Source organism: Panicum virgatum, chromosome 3K (assembly GCF_016808335.1).
Source record: "Panicum virgatum strain AP13 chromosome 3K, P.virgatum_v5, whole genome shotgun sequence".
In the NCBI taxonomy this organism is placed as follows: Eukaryota; Viridiplantae; Streptophyta; class Magnoliopsida; order Poales; family Poaceae; genus Panicum; species Panicum virgatum.
Genome location: NC_053138.1, coordinates 7,300,468 through 7,322,301, shown reverse-complemented (window position 1 = coordinate 7,322,301; position 21,834 = coordinate 7,300,468). Strand labels below are relative to the sequence as shown.

Below are 21,834 nucleotides of genomic sequence, written 5' to 3'. Positions count from 1 at the left end.
TGGCGCCCCGCGCGCCACTCCTGGGCCTCCCCCTCGCGCGCCTCCTGGCCCGCGTCGCCCGCGCGCACCGTTGGGCCCTAGGCCTTGCTCCGCCTCCCGCGCGCCGCATAGGGAGAGAGGAGAGGAGGGAGGGTGGCGGGGGTCCACCGGAGGTGGTTCGCGCTCGGCAGGACGCTGGCGCAGCGGCGAGCGGCGCAGCAGGGCTGCGCGCGTGTGAGCCGGCGAGGCACGCGCGGCGGCCAGGCAGGAGCCGAGCAGCGGGGCTGCTGCGGCCCGGTGGTGCGGGAGCAGAGGAGGAGGCGAAAGGACGGGGGAGAATTGAGGAGGGCTCGGCTCGGGAGGGTGCATGTGCAAATATATAGTTCACGTTGGATCCGACGTGGTGGGTTCACGTAGACGGTCAGAGGCGTTTTGGACCTCAAGTGACACACTTGAATAGATCGTAGACCTAAAAATGAACTTTCGAAGTTCATAGACCTAAACAGAATAGGTCAACTAGTTTAAGGACCCCCAGTGCATTTTACTGGTGAACAACAACCCAAATGGATATTGGATAAAAGATGGCATTCCTCATAATATATCATGCTATTCTTTCCAAATGATATACTGTATTTGAGACGGAGGGAGTAATAAACATGTTCTTTAGCTGCATAGATATTCATAAGAGAAAAGCATATTAGTGTAATGCAAACAGGAAATTACTCTATGAAGAAATAAACCAACAGAACCACAAGCATGTAGCAATAAGCAAAAGAGACATATGGATTTGATTCTACATTTCTATCCTGAGGAGCCGCAAATGACAATGTACTGAATTGAGACTATAGCTAGAGATCTGCAGTACTCATTACATGATTTTTTTTAAAAAAAAGCAAAATTACATGTGCTTTTGGAATATCAAGTAAATCATTATCCATGGGTGATAATGTAAGAGCATCCTTATTAAAAACATTTAGGAAGTTGAAGTGTAGAATCCTCTAACCAGCAGGGCCTAGGAACATTGGACCACAGTATGTTCTTCAAGTGTCAAAAAGGGCATGAAGCTAGAATAGTTCAAAAATAGGGAAATGAACGCCACAAAAATACTTACCGCATGTTCAAGCTTGTGCTTTGAAACATCCCCTGCAAAGAAAGAAAAGAAAATTCTGTTATTATGTGTGCACATAGAAGGGTACACTGTACCAACTTCTCCTGTTTGGCTGTGAAATATAGCAACAAAGAGTGCAAGCGTCCCATAATCTTTTCAGCCACAACAAGAATACATACTAGAATTAATCTGAAATATCATAGGACAAACTTAAAGCCTGCAACCAAGTATTTAATTAAAAGGAGGAGAGTTAGCAAGTACTCAAGCAAGTAACAAATGGCAATATAAGGAAGAGACAACAAGAAATAAGATAAGTGTACAAGGTGGCCTATAGCTAGAATGAGTGCATTAATTAAGATCCGTTGTAGTAACACCACTTCGCACTGGCTCAGGCCCTATGTACAGAACTAATGGCACCTTCAGGAACAACCATCAAGAGTGAAGACTGAATGCCAAATGCTAGCTGCACAAATGTGCAGAAATTCAGGATAAGGCTGAATGCCAAATGCAGGCTGCACAAATGTGCAGAAAATTCAGTATAATACTGAATGCCAAATGCTGGCCATACAAATTACAGTATGGAGTTGTATCTGCTCCACCGTTTCAGTCTCTGCAGTTAATTGCAGAGGCAAGAGTGTGCAGTCCGTTTTCCATTAAGTCTGGTTATAATGACCAAATGTTTCAGGAGCATCAATCTGACGTGTGTGCCACCAAAAATCAAAACTTTTCCTTCTAACAAGGGTGAAGGGTCCTGGACTGACTACCAGTTTTATTCAAACATAATGCGTTTCCTTTGTAAAAAATGAAAGGTAAAAGTAAAGTAAACAAAGCAAGGAGAATACAGAAGGACTGAACTGGAAGAAGGGCAATGAATGAAAAGGGAAAAGGGGGAAGGAAGCAGAGACAGAAGAGAACCTCTGTGGAGGCACTCGAAGGTCTCCTCGGCGGCCACCTTGCAAGCGCCGACCTGATCAAGGATCGAACACAAGATCAGGGATCGATTAGATTAGAATATACGGATAGATATGAGGCACCCAGGCACACTGCGAATTCGTGATGTGCAGGAAGGAAAAGAGAGGAGGAAGTGGAGAAGGGGAACGACGGACCGCGCCGATCTTGAGGAAGCCGTCGACGGTGCGGTTGAGGAAGGGGTTCCCCATGTCGATGACGACGTCGATCTTGGGCGAGCGGAGCGACCCCGAGAAGCGGCTGTGGGGCATCCTGCCTGCCTTCTCTCTTCACTTCTCTTCCTTCCCTGGCAGCCCAGCTGTGTGACAATGTGAGATGGGCACTAGACTCCCTCGCCTCGGAGAAGATAAAGAATGGGAAAGAGAGAGGGCGGTGGCGGTGGCTGCCAAGCCACGAAACCGATGGCAATCCCCACGGACAGAGGGCTTTCCCCCTTGTTTGCTGCTGCTGCTCCAACAACAGGCGGCCACAGCTCATCTACTCGCGTGAGGCGCGCGCGCCACCATGGCATGGATTGGCCCTCTTCTGCCCTTTTCCATGGCGCGGTGCGGCTGGGCTGGCTCGCGTGTCAGCCACTGTCCCTATGCCTGATCGATCAGGGCTTGCGGACAAGGCGACGAGCCGTCCCCTTCTTCCTCGCCCCGTGTGGTCCGTGCAAGAATGGACGGTCCAGAATGTGCCCACTGCGTGCAAGCTACTGGCTACTGAGTGTTGGCTCTCGTGTAGCGCCATGTGTCATCTGTCTCGAGCTCGGGAGCGAGGCCAACTGCTCTACAGCTAGTAGTCTAGTACCCTCGAAAAACAGGTTCCTCTGTATCAGAAACTTTTTTTTTCCTTTTTACTGAAAATTACACGAGATGTAAGCTCAACCAAGAACGCACATGGTGGTGCGAGTGAATTCGAAAACAAAAAACTGCAAATGGACCCTCCTCTTGGTTGAATCGTCCACGAAAAAGAAAGTGTTTAGAAGTTTATTAAGAAAATCATGAAAGAATCCATATGTGCTATCGTGTTGACAACGGCGGCACCATGTTCGGAACCTCAAAGTTAGAGGTGAAATGGAATTGCCAAATGGATATCGGATAACAGAGTGCATTAGTTTCAACAAATTATGGAAATTCCAAATTACAAGCAAATCACACAGCAAATTGTGGAGGCTGTTTTACAATTAATTACTGACCTCTTACATTAAAGACTTACAGTGCAACAATATACCACACATTTATTATAGTTTTATAACTTGAGAGCTTCTAACATAGCCGTGGTGATGTGAACGATCCATTATAGAAAACCCAAAGCTCCACAATCAAAGATACCGGTCCAATCGGCATGCCATAGATGTGCCTTTGTATTGCTTGATCAGTTTGTACCCAGTTTTCTGAACCATTGTTTCCAGGTGACTACAAAGAAGACGTGCACCTTATCGTATAATTTGTCGAATAGGCTGAAATAGGCGTATCTCCAAGTCTTCTTGAAGAAAAGGCCACAAAATATTATCCAAAGTCCCGTCAAGAATCCCACGGTTAAACCAAGATGAAAATCCATTTGAGTGCTGTCATCTTCATGCCACCTGGCAGGATCTTCTTGTGCTGGATTATCTCCAGAACAAGCCTTTGGAAGTGGATGCCCACAAAGACCAGGATTGCCAATGTACATTGAAGTAGGATCGTCTGTCTTGAGAGTGTCAAGTTGGTGTCCTGACGGTATTCTGCCTGATAGGTTATTATAGGATAAATTCAGACAGCTCAGTGAAGTCAAATCTGATAATCCCTGAGGAATTTCACCAAAAAGTAGGTTGTTGGACAAGTCAAGAGACTCCAATAATTGCAGATTGCCAATCTTATACGGGATATTTCCACTCAAGAAGTTCGATGACAAATTCAGATTTATGAGCCCAAGAAGTGAACCTAATTCTTCCGGGATTTGTCCGGCTAACCTGTTGCAAGATAGATCAATGCTCTTCAAATATATGGCATTATTTCCGTACTCAAGAACTTGCCCTTTAATTACCAATGATAAGCTATCATTATTAGACTGACCAGATGCAGTGGATGTATACTCATAAAGTTCTCGGAAAGGATTATCTATTGTATCTAATGCCACAACAGTGGTAGTTAGAGCTTTCAAGTTCTCAAGAGATCGTGGCATAACCCCAGAAAAAGAGTTATTTGCTAGATCAAGGATACGAAGAGAAAAAATGCATGTTATTTCGATCGGAATATGACCAGAAAAGTTGTTAGATCTTAACCGTAACATTAACAATCTTTGCATGCTCTCACTTATCCATGTAGGTAACTTCCCGCTGAACCTGTTTTGAGATAGATCGAGGAATACAAGATTCTGGAACTGTTTCAAGAGTAAAGGAAATCCACCTGAAAGGCTGTTGTTTCTTAGAAGGAGAGCACGAATTCCCAAACTATAAGAATTTGCGGAGTTGATCCTTGACGAGTTGCTGCTTGATGGGTTATTTTGTTTCAGCTCTTCTTTGCCACAACCAGGTAGTCCCCCTGTTAGCAGGTTGTTTGAAAGATCTAAAATCCGTAGGTGAGGTGATTGACAAATTGAGTATGGAATGATCCCGGTTATACGATTGGAAAAGAGAACCACAACATGTAAATATGGAGCTCCAAAATTTGATGGCAGATGTCCACTTAAAGAATTTTCGGAGATGTCTAATAACTTAATGCTTCTTGGTAACTGTGGTATTGAACCAATTAAATGATTTGACTGGAGAAAAAGCTCTTCTACTGACATGAACTCCAAACTAAGTGGTAACTCACCGCTAATTTGGTTATAAGAGAGGTCCAGAAGCCAGGCATTTGAAAATGTAGTCCAAAACCAATCTGGGATCTTACCAATGAGACCTGCATCCGACATCACAAGGTATGAGATGCTCTTTTGCCATTGAAGCCAATTAGGAATCTGGGGACCCAAATGACAAGATGAAAGAAATGCACTGTCCAAGTTGAATGGAGGTTCCCAATCCGAGTCCACCTTAACTTCAAGATAAGTTTGAGAAAAGTCAATGGACTTCAAATTCGTCAAACTAGAGAAGTGAGTTTCTGATATCACACCACTAAAGTTGTTATTGCCAATATGCAGTTCAGCCAAATTTTTTAGTGTTCCTATCTCCACAGGCACAGAACCACTCAAGTGGTTTCGATGAAGGAAAAGTGTGCTTAAGGCAGTGAGGTTGAGTAACGATTTTAAAGTCGTGCCAGTAATATTGGTCCCAAACAAAATTAACTCTTGCAAGCTATTCCAAGAACAGTTCGGTAACCTCTCTATTAGATCTGTTACATCACCACCAATGTTGTTTTCGGCGAGGTATACCACCTGTAACCTGCACAGGTTTTTCAATGTTGCTGGTATCATCCCCTCGATGCTATTCCATCCCATATCAAGGGTCTCTAACATGGTCAGATTTCCCAACTCATCCGGAAAGGGCCCTGACAATTCACACTTCTCTATGTCTAGAACCTTGAGGCTAGTTACATCCCAGTACCAATTTGGTGCAGCGGGTCTGTTAAAAGGGTTATGGGAGAGGTCAAGTACCTCCAGAACTGTAAGATTATGGTGTGGAAGTTTCGGGGTGGAACTATTAAGTCCACAATTGTTGAGATATAGTGCTGTCAAATTTGGAAGCTTGTTCACTGCATGAACCCAGCCAACTGCTGAACTAAGGGTCACACCGCTCATGTCGAGATGCTGCAGAGAGTGAAGACTTGCTAACCATGAAACATCCGATAAAAATGCATAAAAGAAATCCGTGTGAATGTCGAGGTATGCCAGTTTGGTGAGGTTGCCTAGCTGAGGAGGTACTCGACCAACGAAATTCATGTTCGAGAGGTCGAGATAAGTCAAGCTCTTCAGAGAACCGATGAATTCCGGTATAGGCATATTGCCTCCGAGAACATTTCCACTTAGATCTAACATGGTCAAGGCCCTCAAGTTCTTCAGTGTTGCTGGTATCATCCCCTCGATTTTATTCCATCCCATATCAAGGCCCTCTAACACGGTCAGGTTTCCCAACTCATCTGGAAAGGGCCCTGACAATTCACACTCATCTATGTCTAGAAACTTGAGGCTAGTTACATCCCAGTACCAATTGGGTGCAGCAGGGCTATTAAAAGGGTTATCGGAGAGGTCAAGTACCTCCAGAACCGTAAGGTTATGGTGTGGAAGTTTTGGGATGGAACTATTAAGTCCACAATTGCTAAGATATAGTGCTCTCAAATTCTGAAGCTTGTTCACTGCATAAACCCAGCCAACTGCTGCACTAAGGGTGACACTGCTCATGTCGAGATGCTGCAGAGAGTGAAGACTTGCTAACCATGAAACATCTGATAAAAATGCATAAAAGAAATCCGTGTGAATGTCGAGGTGTGCCAGTTTGGTGAGGTTGCCTAGTTGAGGAGGTACTCGACCAACGAAATTCATGTTCGAGAGGTCGAGATATGTCAAGCTCTTGAGAGAACTGATGAATTCCGGTATAGCCATATTGCCTCCGAGAGCATAATTTCCACTTAGATCTAGATGCTTGAGATGGCGTAGGGCAAGAAGCGATGAACTTATCCCCACGCAGCCCAGCGTCGAAGTCCTCCTCGATGAAATCGTTGCGGAGGTCGAGCTTCACGACGTGACCTGTCCTGGAGCTGCAGCTCACACCGTACCACTTGCAGCAGTCTTCACCTCGCCACGATTTCAGGAGTCCGCTGGGGTCGCTCGTGACGCCGGCCTTGAAGGAGAGCAGCGCGTCCCTCTCGGCCGCGATGCAGCTGCCGTTGATCGACGACGACTCCGCACCGGAGACGACGCACGAAGCGGCGATGGTTGTTGCAAGTAGGAAGAGTAGGAGGCACATGTCTGCAGCTCCATGGAATGAGGGCTATGGCGCTGCGGCCATTGTGCTGAATCTGCCGTGTGCCGTCCAAGGGAGCAGTGGCCAGCTTATTGCACTCCGCACTTTGTTGCGTTTAATTTCTACTTATAAACCGGAACCTGTCCGGGTCTTTGAAAAAACTAAAAAGAGAAACGGATTGTGACGTTGCGAAAGAAATGTATGATATGGGAGTGCATTATTCAATTGGACATTTCTTTGGCTTTTAATAGTTGTAGTGGTACGCCAATACGTCACTATCACCTTAATCTTCTCCGAGTATATTCATCCAAGTGTAGCGATCGATCGATCACGTTTTTTTAGAGGTAATAACAGGAGCTTTATTGATCAACAGCAGGATTACTATACAATCCCTGGTGGCTATCTCAGATGTTGGGGATTGTACCTTCGGGTCAAGCCCCCACCCTCGGAAATGCTCCCTAACCTGTTTGCAGAGCCGAAGGTATCGGATGAACACTAAGAAGCGTAAGCTCAAAAACCATGACCTTCGGTGCGAAGGATGTCACCTTCTGTAGGCCGAAGGTAACAGATGACTCCCCAGAAGCGCAAGCGCAAACACCAAAACCTTCGGTACGAAGGATATGGCTTCCGTCCGGCCGAAGGTGACGAAGGGTTGCACAGAAGCACAAGTCCGAAGACCAGGACCTTCGAGTCAGGTGATCAACCTCGGGAACGAAGGTGGCGGCTGATTGCTCGTTGATGGAACCTTCATGGCTCTGACTCTCGGAGGTCCCCGAAGGTTGTTGTAACCTTCGTCGGTTGTAGACATGTGAGTGAAGCGTGAATATGTGAGAAGGTCGGATTTGTACACCTCTCGAATACGTGAGAAGGTCGGATTTGTAAACATCTCATCTTGTAATTTTATCCCGGAGCCGGCTAAGAGTGAGTTGTAAATGAGTTGGGATGGGACAATTTAGGAAAACTTAGCCGAGGGCTAAGGTTATAAATAGCCCCCCTCTCCACAGTGTAAATGGTTGAATTTTCTAATCATTATTGGAGAGTTCGACACCTACTTTCATTGTCATCTTTTTTACTGTTCATGCTCCCTGTATGGACATTTAAGAAGCAAAGATTCCAACATCACACAACCAGTCTGTACAAGGGCCAGACCAGGAGCGCACTGGGGTACGCGGTGATATGACATTCTCGCACAGCAACGAGGTGCAGAGTTTGCATTACGAAACAAATTGTAAAAGATCCCAGTGCGCTCATTGCTGTGCAGAGAATGTCACCATGATGGCCACTGAAGCTAGAGGCCACATTTCAGTGGCCACATGTGGAAGGCTTTGAAGAATTGCTTAGGTGGTTTGATCACTGTCAGCATGTAAACAGGGCAAGGAACTAAGCACAGACGGCAGGTCTTCCATCATACTACTAGTGACATGCCTCGCTGCCCACGTTGGATTATTCCAAGCTTGCCCTTCCTGCGGCCATTAAGCCCCGACCAACCAAACTCCGCACACTAGCAATACAAGGCCGCATCACCAAAAGTGAAACAGCCTGACCTAACAATACGTCCGTGTCCGTGTCCGCGTCAATGGACGTTAAGGACCTTGACGGCATCCCCAGAACCTTCTTGCAAAGGAGCATTCATAAGCAACGCGGAACAGGCATTCAGGTCATCAGGTGATGAGCCACAGTAGTCCTCACAGCAGCTTTCGTGTGTCACGTGGCGACGTCTCAATCCAGCTTTACTAGTTGGCAAGAAGAATCCATTGGTAGCTCCACCAAAAGGAGGTATTTTCATCTTCCAAAGCACTTTAATTTCCACCAATACCTTCGCGTGCAGTGTCTTCTTCAAACCTTTCCCCCCGCAAGAACGTTTACTCCAGTCAACCGCGACTTCTAAGTCATGCTTATTCCTCCGGTATGGTCTCTAACCACAACTCTGCCTCCTGCTTTTTTCATATATCTATTATATGAACCCGAACATAGGCCTATTTTTTATGAACCTGTTTTTTTTTAAAAAAAATCCCCATACTACTTTCAAGCATACATCCAACCACTCACCACGGCGTCTGCGACTCTGTGCATGCATCAAGATAGATACATTCAGACAAGCTACATACTACTCGAAGGCATGTAGGAAATCTTTCGTTTTTGGTTATTTTTTGAAGAAACGCAGATGCTGCAAGCAAGGAACTTAACTTCTGCTTTGCAGTTGTAGTAATTTGGTATCGATCAATCGACACGGGAGTACGGGACTCTAGAGTAGGATTGAGCAGGGGATGGAAAGCACACAAGTATTCTCCAGAGCGGGCTGGGCCCTTCACAATGAGCCTGGGCTAAAAGACTGCATCTTGTCCTCGTCGTACTCGTATCTGCGAGTTTTCTGAAGCTTAAATTTTGCTGATTGCACGTTCTGATTTCTTCTTTTAACTTTTTTCTCCTTGAACAAGTTTTTTTTTCAAGTTCAAATTTTACATAGCATCATCTATCCATCTACGGTACCAAGGTTTGCTGATTTCATGTGCTACTGAATTTGTATCATTTTCAAAACAGAAAAGTACACGTCTTATTCATTTCCACAATTTTCTTCTTTAGGGACTAAGTTGACTATAACTTCCTTTTTAGAGAGGGAGGGAGTTGTTGTTCAACTGATAGTATTGAAGTTTACATCACATTACAATTTGACTTTATTATGGTGTGAGCGAGTGGATTTGGAAGCAGAACCCTTTTTGTAAAAGGTCGGGCCGGGCTGGGCCAGCCTGCTCTACAAAAAAAATGCAAATGGACCCTCCTCTCAGTAGGATTATTGTTCGCGAAAAATAAAATGTTCACAAGTTTATTAAGAAAATCATGAAAGAATCCATATGTGCTGTCCTGTTGACAACAGCGGCAGCATGTTCAGAACCACAAAGTAATAGGTAAAATGGAATCGCCAAATGTTTGGATAACAGAGGCCATTAGTTCCAATATATTGTGGAAATTCCAAAAGACAAGCAGGTCACACAGCCAATTGTGGAGGTTGTTTTACAAATAACAGCATCTTACATTACAGATTTACAGTACAACAATATACCACACATTTATTATAGTTTAACACCTTGAAAGCTTCTAATATTGCCGTGGTGATGTGATCGATTCATTACTTAAAATCCAAAGGTCCACAGTCACAGGTACCATTCCAATCGGTACGCCATAGATGTGCCTTTAATACATGCTCAGTTTGTACCTAGTTTTCTGAACCATTTTGCCCAAGTGACTACAAAGAAGACGTGCACCTTGTCGTATAGTTTGTCGAATAGGCTAAAATAGGTGTATCTCCAAGTCTCCTTGAACAAAAGACCACAAAATATTATCCAAAGTCCCGCCAAGAATCCCACGATTAAACCAAGATGGAAATCCAATTGAGAGCTGTCATCTTCATGCCACCTGGTGGGATCTTGTGCTGGATTATCTCCAGGACATGCCTTTGGAAGTGGATGCCCACAAAGACCAGAATTGCCAATGTACATTGAAGCAGGATCATCTGTCTTGAGAGTGTCTAATTGATGTCCGGAAGGTATTCTGCCTGATAGGTTATTGTAGGACAAATTCAGATAGCTCAGTGAAGTCAAATCTGACAATCCCCAAGGAATTTCACCAGAAAGTTGGTTGTTGGACAAGTCAAGAGACTCCAAATATAGAAGATTGCCAATCTTATACGGGATATTTCCACTTAAGAAGTTTGATGACAAGTTCAGATTTACCAGCCCAATAAGTGAACCTATTTCTTCCGGGACTTGGCCGGTTAATCTGTTGCAAGAAAGATCGATGCTCATAAAATATATGGCATTCTCTCTGTACTCAAGCACTTGCCCTTTAATTACCAATGATAAGCTATCATTATTGGACTCATCAGATGGTGAGACTGTATATGTATACTGATGAACTTCTAGAAAAGGATCATCTATTGTATCTAAATCCGTAACAGTGGTAGTCAGAGCTTTCAAATTCTCAAGAGAACGTGGCATAATACCAGAAAAAGTGTTATTTGCGAGATCAAGGATACGAAGAGAAAAAAGCCATGTTATTTCAATTGGAATATGACCAAAAAAGTTGTTAGATCTTAACCGCAACATTACCAATCTTTGCATGTTTTTACTTATCCATGTAGGTAAATTCCCACTGAACATGTTTTGAGTTAGATCGAGGAATACAAGATTTTGGCATTGTTTCAAGAATAATGGAAATCCACCTGAAAGGCTGTTGTTCCTTAGTAGGAGAATACGAATTTCCAAACTATAAGAATTTGCAAAGTTGATCCTTGATGAGTTCTTGCCATATGGGTTCATTTGTTTTAGGTCTTCTTTGCCACAATTAGGTAGTCCCCCTGTTAAAAGGTTGTTCGATAGATCTAAAACCCGCAGGTGAGGCGATTGACAAATCGAGTATGGAATGATCCCGGTTATATAATTGAAAAAGAGAACTGCAACCTGTAAATATGGAGCTCCAAAATTTGATGGCATATGTCCACTCAATGAATTTTTGGAGATATCCAATAGCGTAATGCTTCTTGGTAACTGTGGTATGGAACCAATTAAACGATTTGACTGGAGAAAGAGCTCTTGTACTGACATGAACTCCAAACTAAGTGGTAACTCACCGCTAATTTTGTTGTAAGAGAGGTCTAGATGCATGGCATCTGAAAATGTAGTCCAAAACCAATCTGGGATCCTACCAGTGAGACCTGCGTCCGACATCTCAAGCTCAAAAATGCTCTTTTGCCATCGAAGCCAATTAGGAACCTGGGGACCCAAATGACAAGATGAAAAGGATGCCCTATCCAAGTTGAACGTAGGTTCCCAATCCGGGTGCACCTTGACTTGAAGATAAGTATGAGAAAAGTCAATGGACTCCAAATTGATCAAACTAGAGAAGTGGGCTTCTGATATCACACCACTCAAGCTGTTACCACCAATATGCAGTTCAGTCAAATATTTTAGTGTTCCTATCTTCTTAGGCACAGAACCACTCAAATGATTTTCCTGAAGATTAAGTATGCTTAAGGCAGTGAGGTTGAGTACTGATTTTAATGTCGTGCCAGTGATGTTGGCCTCAAACAAATTTAACTCTTGCAAACTATTCCAGGAACAGTTTGGTAACCTCTCCATTAGATCTGTTATATCACCACCAATGTTGTTGTCGGCGAGGTATACCGTCTGTAAACTGCAGAGGTTTTTCAGTGTTGCTGGTATCATCCCCTTGATGTCATTCCATTCCATGTGAAGGGTTTCCAACATGGTCAGGTTTCCCAACTCATCAGGAAAGGGCCCTGACAATTCACACCCTCCAATGTCTAGAACCTTAAGGCTAGTTACATCCCAATACCAATTGGGTGCAGCGGGACTGTTAAAAGGGTTACTGGGCAGGTAAAGTTCCTCCAGAACCGTAAGGTTATAATGTCCAAGTGACGGAGTTGAACTATTAAGTCCACAATTGCTGAGATGCAATACTCTCAAATTTGGAAGGTTGTTCACCGCATGAACCCAGCCAACTGCTGCGCTAAGATTCACACTGCTGATGTCAAGATACTCCAGTGAGTGCAGACTTGCCAACCATGAAACATCTGATGAATATGCATATGCAAATGCATCTGCATAAAAGAAATCCTTGTGAATGTCGAGGTATACCAATTTGGTGAGGTTGCCTAGCTGAGGAGGTACTCGACCAATGAAATTCATGTTAGAGAGGTCGACATAAGTCAAGCTCCTGAGAGAACCGATGAATTCCGGTATAGACATGTTGCCCCCGAGAGCATTTCCGCTTAGATCTAGATGCTTGAGATGGCGTAAGGTAAGAAGCGATGAACTTATCTGCCCACGCAGCCCATGAACGACTCGGTCGTCATTACTGAAAAAATCGTCGTCGAAGTAATCGTTGCGGAGGTTGAGCTTCACGACGCGGGCTGTCCGGGTGCTGCACCTCACGCCGTACCACCGGCAGCAGTCTCGACCTCGCCACGATTCCAGCAGTCTGCTGGGGTCGCTTGTGATGCCAGCTTTGAAGGAGATCAGCGCGTCCCTCTCGGCCGCGATGCAGCTGCCGTTGATCAACGACGACGTCTCGGCGGCGCCGGAGACCACAGTCGACGCGGTGGCGACGGTTGGCACTAGGAAAATGAGTAGGAGGCACCACATGGCTGGAGCTGCAGCCCCATGGAAGGAGGATCGTGGCGTTGCAGCAGCCATTGTGCAGCTGCTGGATGGTTCAGTTTGCCGTGCTGGGCCAGAGGAGAAACGGACTATGCATTTATGGGGAGTCTGAGCATGCAGGAAGTACTGCTACGAGCGAGGAGGAAGTTGCGCGTGCAATCTCCTCTTCGAACCATTTGACACGGCAGAAACAGCTTCTAATAGTGAGTCTAGCCTGACTCGGTCTTAGTCTGAGCCCCCACGTCCTTCCTGTAAAACGACTCACATGGTATTGGGTTAGGCCTAGGTCCATGAAAGCACACCACGAAGGCACCAACAAAGACCTAGACTGAAAATGTCCCTTTGCAATGCTGAGATGTTTGTTTTGAAGTATCCGTTAATCCTTACGAGACATGCTGAGAAAATAGATAAATCATAAAAATTCTCAAGAGCACCGTACTCTAATCACTATTTTCCCTAATAAAAACTTATGTATATAGAAAAATAAAATGATATATATATATATATATATATATAATTTGGAACAGAGAAAGTACAAACCAAGCAATGACGTCTTAGAAAATAAAGCAATACATAAAAATATACGCCACCAGAATTTGAAATGGCTGTCTGCGCATAATCCAGTATGTCATTAATTTATATATAAGTGTGTATAAAGAGTATACTCCGCGCCGGCTATAGAATAGCTTATTAGATGGTTCCCCGCGCGTTGCTGCAGGATTTGAGAGAGCTTTTCAATAAACTATAATAAAAATACAATAGTTTTTTAAATAAAACACTATGGAGAGCATGTATAGTAAGACAAATAAGAACTTAGATCGAGTTTGCTAAAAAACAAAAAGATGATAGATTTTTTTAATAAAGAAAAGCTCATATAAATGGTGCATCTGTAGAGATTATGAGAAATCTCTTGCATGAAAAATAATAAATTTTTGAGTTATTCTTTGGTTAGAGAAGAAAGAAACGAATACGACATGCATTTTATAGATATAGGACATGCACAAAGTTGATTGGATGGTTACAATAATGAAGGTGACGTGGCTGATTTAAAGAACAGAAAAATAGTAATAAATTCTTATGGACCCTAATGGTCATGTTGACGTGGATGAATGAAGTAATTATATATATTCTAATTACTTTTATAAATGAATAAACTATTATAATTAAATATTAGTGGATTGCAGGACATGTTGAAGTGGATAACAAAATGCTAATGGGTTTTAATTGCATGCAATAGTGTATTGATGAGGTGGATAGCTTGTATGTTGAGAGAAATCTCTAATAGGGACTAACTATATAGGTTTTATAGATTCCGTAGCTAATGGGTCCCCCATCTTTTAAGGGCAGAGTACTAGTTAATGGCATCTTGCATCACAGTCCAACAATACCAGTTCTATACCTCGGGAACTACAAATGTGCTTTTAGATGATATGACCATTCATTACCTAAGGAAAAAAAACCTTTCATTACCTAAGGAAAAAAACCTTCCACAATTGAAGGTATCAGCCCAACTAGGACAAGGATTGCTCAGGCTTTTGAACCATTTTTGCCAAGTGACTATGCAATTGATGCAGAACTTGCCATACAATTTGTGGAATAGCTATTTTTCAAAAAAAAATTGTCGAAAAGGCCGAAATAAGCATATCTCCATGGACGGTTTTGGTCTTCTTCCTCTTGTTTTCTTGCCGTGGCTGGCTGGCCTCTGCTTGTTTGCGTGTCAGCCAGTGACGCTAGCTACTGGACAAGTGGACATGCTCGATGGACCCCGTCTCCCGTCAAAACATGGATGGCGGCCCCCCGCTCCGTGTCACTGGAAAAGGAGCAATTGCTCGCGTCCTTCAGTCAAGCGCAACAGCTCATGCTTCGGTCGCCGCCACCGCCTCCGTCAGTCTAATCCGCCGTCGTAGTCGCACCCATAGTTATTAAGACCGGACCGGACAATGAACCGCTCAAGCTCTCAGTTTACGGTTTGATTGGTTCAACCGGTTAGGCCGGCGGTTCAACACGTTCAAATAGAATGAGGTATCTATCAAAATCACTAATGCAACCATGGTCTGATGGTTCAATCCTTTCCCTTGAAGGTGGTTAGTTCGAACCCCACTCCAACGCCTAAGCCATTTTTGGCTTATTTTCAGCGCCCCCCTTCCCCTGCTCTATTTTCAGCCCCCCCCCCCTCTCCCCTGCTCACGAGTTGCTACCGCTGCACCATTGGCCCCGGTCTTTCCCTTGCTCTATTTTCAGCGCCCCCCTCCCCCTGCTCACGAGTTGCTACCGCTGCACCATTGGCCCCGGTCTTTCCCGGTCTGTAGCGGTTTATTAACCCGGTTTTCTACCGGTTTCAGCCTAAAAACCGGCGGTTCGAGCGGTTTATCCGGTTTATATGCATGCCTGATCTTTTACATGACCCAAACCGGAGAGGCTCCGGTTTAACCGGTCGAACCGGCCGGTCTGGTTCGGTTCTAATAACTATGCTCGCACCTCGTGCGACCAGAGCCCCCATCGTCCGCCTTAGACCCATCGTCAACTGATCTAGTGAGCTCCCACGTCCACCGCAGAAGCTCGTCTGCTGGCACCACCTCATCTGCCTATGCAAGTGTCTCAACGTGTGTCGTTACGATTAAGAAAGAGTTAAATACACAAACGGTCCTCGAACTTGTTCCGAGGTGTCACATAGGTTCATGAACTCGCAAAATCGAAATCTGGCACTCTAAACTTATTAAGTTATGCCACTCAGATCCATACCCCTTGACGTGGTGTCACATGGCGCCAAATGATGTCGCCGTTGTCAACCCGAAGAGGCGCGCATAGTTTTCACCAAACTCCTGCATGCTGCAAGCAGCTGCAACATCCCACCAGCACTCGTCCATCGCAGCTGGGCAGGATGGGGCTGACCCAGCGAGAGAGGCGCTTGGAGCCAGGGGCCACCACCCAGGCGCCAGCGGAGGGGCCGGGGGCGACACCCCAGGCCGAAGATCGGCCGCCGGCTGCCGAGCCGCGAGGGCGCCGGTCCCAGCCCTCACTAAGACGTGATGGCCCACCACGGGGAGTGCAACGACATGGCCATGCTCCCATGGCCACCCACGGGGCGAGTGTAGCGGCAAGGGGCAAGGAACCACGATGATGTGGCCGCCGCAGCACCCGGGCCCTCGTGCAATGGGCAAGCCTACCGCTGGCACCACCAGAACTTACACGGGGCACACCAATGGGGCTGCGTCGTCCTCGCTGCCGCCCATGTCCACAGCCAACACGCGGCCGTCGAGTGCGGCATGGCCCCCCGGCGACTCCCGCCGAGGGAAGGGGGGCACACCCAGATCTAGCTCGAGGACGCTCAGATCCGGTGAATGGGAGCCCGGATCCGGCCCTGGCTGTGAGAACCGCTCAATTTGCACTCGGTTTAGGTGAAAATTATTGATTAATCCATTAAGATGAGAGTTAACACGTGTCAGTCTCTCGACATGCCACGTGTTAATCCACACCTTAGAGGTACTTAATCAACACAATTCACCTAAAACGATCGCAAATCCGGTAGTCCCGGTACGTATTTTCCACATGCCCAGGATTAACCACACGTACCGTTATACAATCGCATACACAGTACCGATGAACCACAAGAGCAGTTTTACATTACCAAAGTTCAATACAGGTTCGATATAGGAGGGTTCAAACTAACTTCCATTACAAGCCTTGGGCTCACGAAAGACATATTAAACAGAAACTTAGAATTTATTATATTTACATGCTCTCACGAAGCTCGATTACGATAAAGACATATTAAGATAATGATGCCTTGCTCAAGGACACCATCACAGCCACAACGACCTACTCCTCCCCCGCATTAGGATCAGCGGGGTAGAAGTGGCCGAACACCACTTCCGACTCACCTGCAACTAGGTTTAGAAAGCAACCTGAGTACAAAGATACTCTCAAGTCTTATGCAAATAACTAAATAAGGATCATGCACAGGCTCAACAAATGAGGCTTTAAGGTTAAATAATTATTGCATAGCATAAGCTCTCTAACCTAACACCTAGCAGAATTAATTATTATTGTCCAACCACAGATAATTTTAGTTGGTTAGAAGCATAATATGAAATACAATTGATTGCAGAGGTGACATGAACCAAGGCCAATAATACCGAAACACTCTACGAGGAATTCGACGAACAAAGAGCTTGCTCATAACCGAGAGCGCGGCAATTCGAATTGATTAAAATCTTGCAAGGGTGTACTACTTTACCCACACGACACAAGAACCATGCAGCTGAAGCGTCCCCATATAAGTAGAGACTAAATGTGATACAAATATCAGTCCCAGGAGGCTGATAACACATTTATTCAACAGATAGTTCAGTCACCGTACAAACCTCCGAGGAGGCGGACACTCGATACAAACAATAATAAGCAATAAAATAGCTATGGTGATACACCAAAGCACGACCCAGACGGTCTCCAGCTCAGGCTCAGAGTAATACGCTAGCAGAAACATCTTGCAAGGGACCAACACCACAGGCAAGGTTGGGTGCGGACGCAACCTCTACTCAACGTCTTTGAAGTTAGGATCTTCTTCTGAAGAAAAACCACAAATATATATCGGGTGAGTACAAAAATACTCAACAAGTCCAACCCCATCCACGGAGGGGGTAACACAAATATGCTCAGGATAAATTAAGGATAAGGCTGTGGTTTATTTGCAGTAAAGTTAGATTTTACACAAGCAGAGGTTTATTTTTGAAAAGAGTTTTCTTAAAGCAGTTTCTTACTTAACCAAATAAGGAGTGGGGTTGATCCTACACAAAGGATCCAAATTTTATTGCTACCGGACTCCCCATCTGCAGTAGCTCACGGCACAACTGCCGGACACCATCCCAAAACAACTCACACCATGAAAACATCCATCCCAAAAGTTTAGTTGTGTGACCAAACCATAACTCGTCCAATACCATGGGCACGGCTATTCGAATAGGTTTTAAACTCTGCAGAGGTGTACAACTTTACCCACAAGTGGGGTACCACAGCACGATCACCTTAGTGTCAGTGCAGATCCCAACAGAGGCATTACCCACCTTAGCTAGACCTGACTAGCCAACACGGACTCCACCAAGGGGCCATTGACCTATCACTGAGGTTTAGCCGGGGCATAAGTCACCACGACCTTATCCCTTCTCCTTGATCACCTGTTACTCTCAGCTCTCATGATGGCTATCAGACTAACTAGTGGGGTTTATGCTAAGCCGTTGCTATACACAACGGTCAAGTGGTTTGCACGATAGTGAGTTAGGCAAGATGACACATCAACTCGGTCCTTAATTGCAACGGGATGGATATCTCCCAACCTTCCTGCTCAACCACAAAGGTACGAGCCTCCTATATGACAATTCACACAGAAATGCCATCCACCCATCCCATCTTAACAATTCTATTCTTTTATAACCCACTTCCCTTTCACAAAACTCACGCATTTTCCCTTTTATAAAACATGTTGTAACCATTTTTTAGTGTAATTAAAATGAGCACAAGATCCTAAGCAGCATTCCAGCAGCGATTAACATCCAAATAGATTAACTTGTATTTAGACATTAATCTATGTGGTCAAGGAATGGTTATAACAAATCAAGGGGTGGCTATCCAACCATGTTTTCAGCAGTCAAAACATATGCAATTTTGTAAAATAGGCCGATAGGTTGTGTTTATAAAACTGGGTCGAAATATGCAATCAAAGGATGAGATTAAACTTGTCGTCTTCAAGGCCTTCCGGGAGTTCTTGGTCACGGTACGGTTCTTCAGGTTCCGACTCGCGGTACTGCTCGGTGAACTCCTCGACGGGTTCTCCCTCGTTCACAACGGTATCTACGGCGCACACAAATAAACACACAATAAATAAAAAGAAATAAATGTTTTATCGTTGAGCTTGAATCAGAAGAAGTTTAAGATATGGAGGTAGGAATAATATTTTTGGGTGATTTTCTAATGGCACGGCCAAAATTACATCAGAAATGGCATGGCCGCATTTGGAGGTAATTGGAGGATTTTTGGCGCATGAAATGATAAGTTAACGAGGTGTTTAGGGGCTAAATAAGGATATAGGGGCTTCTTTATAATTATTTTGGAGATGACAAGGGCTTGATTATAATTTTAGAAAATGTCTGGGCTACTCTGGAAATGAGCAGGGGTATATTCAAAATTATTTCTATGTGGTGGATGGTTTATTTGTGAATAGGAAAAATAGGAAGGGCCTTATTTGGAAAGGAACTAGAGAGGGGGGTTCTTTTAAAGAAAAAGGGAAACGGCAGGGGGGTATGGGCAAAATTGCCCTTCTCCTTCCTCCCTACGACAAAAACAGAGCAGGGGGAGGGGGGCGCACGGCGCCCTGGGCGCCGGTGATTCCGGCGGCCCTGGGGCCCGGCGGCGGCCGGGGAGGAGGGGAAAAGGGGAAAGGGCGCAAGGGAAATCCATTCCCCACCTCGATTTGGGCCGGGACGCGGCGAGGCGGCGGCGCCACAGAGGCCGGCGGCGGTGGGTGGGGGAGCTCGGGGCGGCGGCGCTGCAAGGCCAGGGAGGAGGCGCGCGGTGGTGGCCAGGGTTGTGGAGCTCGAGGGCGCGGTGGAGGGCCTATTTATAGGCGGGGCAAGGCGGTGGAGGAGGGGGGGCGCGGTGGTGGCCGGCTGGCGAGCTCGGTGGGCACCTTTAATGGCGTTGGGGCCAGCTTGGCCGTTTGCGAGCGTCACGGAGCGGCGCGAGCGTCGAGGGCGTCGGCGCGCAGGGGCGGGTAGCGCGGGTGGAGGAGGGTGAGGGGGCCGGACGCTGTGCTCGGCGTCGAGCCCTGCTCGCGAGCAGTGCGGGCTCAGGCGGCGAGGCGGCGGTGCTGTGCTTGTCGACGGGTAGCGCAGCGAGCACAGGGCAATGGTATGGGTCGGGCAGCGGCGAGCGGCGCGGCGAGCATCCCGGCACGTGGATCGCGTGGGGCCGGCCGGGAGTAGGGGTGCGCGCGCGTGGATGGGAGCAGAGAGAAGGAAAGAGAAGAAAGGAGAAGGAGGGAGAAAAGAAAAGAAAAAAAGAAAAAGGGAAAAAGGAGAAGAAAAGAAAACGAAGAGAGGGAGGAAAGAGATAGAGAGCGGCGCTCGGCGGGATTCGCGGCGACGGTCGACCACGTGCGGTGGTGACCGCGGGGTTGATCGAGCACGTGCAGCGGTCGGGCGACACGCAGCACAACACGCGGGACGAGAAAAAGAAAGAGAAGGGACGGCGATTGATTTCGGTGTTGGACGGCGAAACGCCGGGAAGGACTTTGGGAGATTAGGAGCTCGAACGGAAAAAGATTCTGAAATGATTCGAGCTCAGCGGCGAAAAAGTTTTTGAAAATTATTTTTAGCGAGTGATTTGTTTTGGTGAATTTTTTTTTTGGGACGTTACAGCAGCTCACCCAACCGGCCAAGTTGGATAAGGGGGTACTCGTGTCAACTGTTCCCAACGAGGCTCAACCTAGGTCCATCGGGGACACCCCTAAGCCTCTCTACATAGCCCCTTGGCCACGCATCTGGGACCGGGCCTCAACAATCGAGTCAAAGAAGGTAATTGGCTCATCCGTACCATTATTTGGATATGTGGTAGTACGAAAAGGTGCTCAAAGTCGATGGCATTCACGGACGGTCCTTAAATGATCCAAGCGGACTATGCCCATGTGACAACATTATTTAGGCCCTACCATTCCGCTCGAATCTCGGTACTGCTACCCAACAGAACTCCAACTATTCAAGTGTGATCAAGGATAACCAGCAGGTGTGATGTTCCAATCTAACCTTTCTAGCGAGCAAAAGGAGTACCCTAAGCAAAGCTAAGCATCTAATCAGGTTAAGTAATTAACTGACTAACAAGTGCCAAGAGCAGGGATAACAAATCAAGAAAGGATAATACACGCATATATATACAAGAATGCAATACATACATACTATATAACCCAATATTACCCGATGAGATAACTAACTAACTCAGATTAAATAGGAGTAAGGATTCATGCTTAGCTGCTTGCCTTGGTTAGCTTCGGGCTCGACCACGAACTGGACTCCGGGCTCAGGCTCAACGAACTCGGTGGGCTCCACGGGTTCGACCTCCGACGGTTCGGTCACTAAAATGCATGAAGTGATGCGTATGCATTAGCAGGATGTGGTACCATGAAAATGACATGCTATGAATGAAATATGGATGAAACACTATGCAAAGGCACATGAACGCAACACACGTGATTGACAACAACACTAATGCATATGATCCCAAAGTCAAGATAAGAATTAAAAGACATGGCTTACACAGCAAGCATCAATTATGGAATAAATTGAGCAAGCAAACAACATTACAAAGAACTCATAAAAATTGGATTTGCAAAAAAATAATTTTTCTATAATTACTTACAAAAATAACAAGTTTCAGCTGTCCTATACAAGATAATTCAGAAAAGGTATGAAAACTTAACTAAACAAATCTAAGAAAATAATCATAGATACCAGGCATGAACACAAGGCGAACAGAACTGGTTTTATCATTTTATCACTTTACAGCAAAAAGTTTCATATTAAACTATTTTCAGACAGAGCATACGAAATCACACTAAAACCTTAACAAACAGCAAGAAAACATATGAGCAAGTTGGACCACTGGAAATTACACTTCACAAAGAGTCTAGAAAAATTTGGTTTGACATTTTTAAAGCAGAACTCAAATAACTAAGAATTAAACTCACTTTTGCA

The 21,834-nt window shown here is 45.5% G+C and overlaps 2 protein-coding genes and 1 pseudogene across 3 annotated transcripts; all 3 read right to left on the bottom strand.

Annotated features, from left to right (window-relative positions):
• Nucleotides 1–547: 547 nt before the first annotated feature.
• LOC120697221 (outer envelope pore protein 16, chloroplastic-like) lies at nucleotides 548–2,651 on the bottom strand. 2 transcript variants are annotated; one of them, XM_039980378.1, is made up of 4 exons: nucleotides 2,194–2,651; nucleotides 2,003–2,054; nucleotides 1,091–1,122; nucleotides 548–646 (listed from the first exon to the last, which is right to left on the bottom strand). In XM_039980378.1, exons 1-4 carry the CDS (start codon nucleotides 2,305–2,307, stop codon nucleotides 581–583), a joined length of 264 nt encoding a protein of 87 aa, XP_039836312.1. In that variant the 5' UTR covers nucleotides 2,308–2,651; the 3' UTR covers nucleotides 548–580. The 2 variants fall into 2 exon arrangements, with proteins under 2 accessions (XP_039836312.1, XP_039836313.1); XM_039980379.1 differs by lacking the exon at nucleotides 548–646 and adding an exon at nucleotides 715–991 and having other exon boundaries at nucleotides 2,194–2,645.
• Nucleotides 2,652–3,856: 1,205 nt separating this feature from the next.
• LOC120697215 lies at nucleotides 3,857–7,016 on the bottom strand (annotated as a pseudogene).
• A 2,870-nt stretch (nucleotides 7,017–9,886) lies between these two features.
• LOC120697212 (receptor-like protein EIX2) lies at nucleotides 9,887–13,150 on the bottom strand. The gene has a single exon (XM_039980366.1). It carries the CDS (start codon nucleotides 13,127–13,129, stop codon nucleotides 10,121–10,123), a length of 3,009 nt encoding a protein of 1,002 aa, XP_039836300.1. The 5' UTR covers nucleotides 13,130–13,150; the 3' UTR covers nucleotides 9,887–10,120.
• Between the last annotated feature and the right edge of the window lie 8,684 nt (nucleotides 13,151–21,834).

Excerpts from the sequence above, each read along its gene's own strand:
- LOC120697221 (XM_039980378.1), bottom strand. The coding sequence starts at position 2,307 with ATGCCCCACAGCCGCTTCTCGGGGTCGCTCCGCTCGCCCAAGATCGAC. Across the intron at positions 2,055-2,193 it reads GCTTCCTCAAGATCGGCGCG|GTCGGCGCTTGCAAGGTGGC; the intron begins GTCCGTCGTTCC and ends ATCCTTGATCAG. Across the intron at positions 647-1,090 it reads AGCACAAGCTTGAACATGCG|CTAAAGAACATGTTTATTAC; the intron begins GTAAGTATTTTT and ends ATATCTATGCAG.
- LOC120697212 (XM_039980366.1), bottom strand. The coding sequence starts at position 13,129 with ATGGCTGCTGCAACGCCACGATCCTCCTTCCATGGGGCTGCAGCTCCA.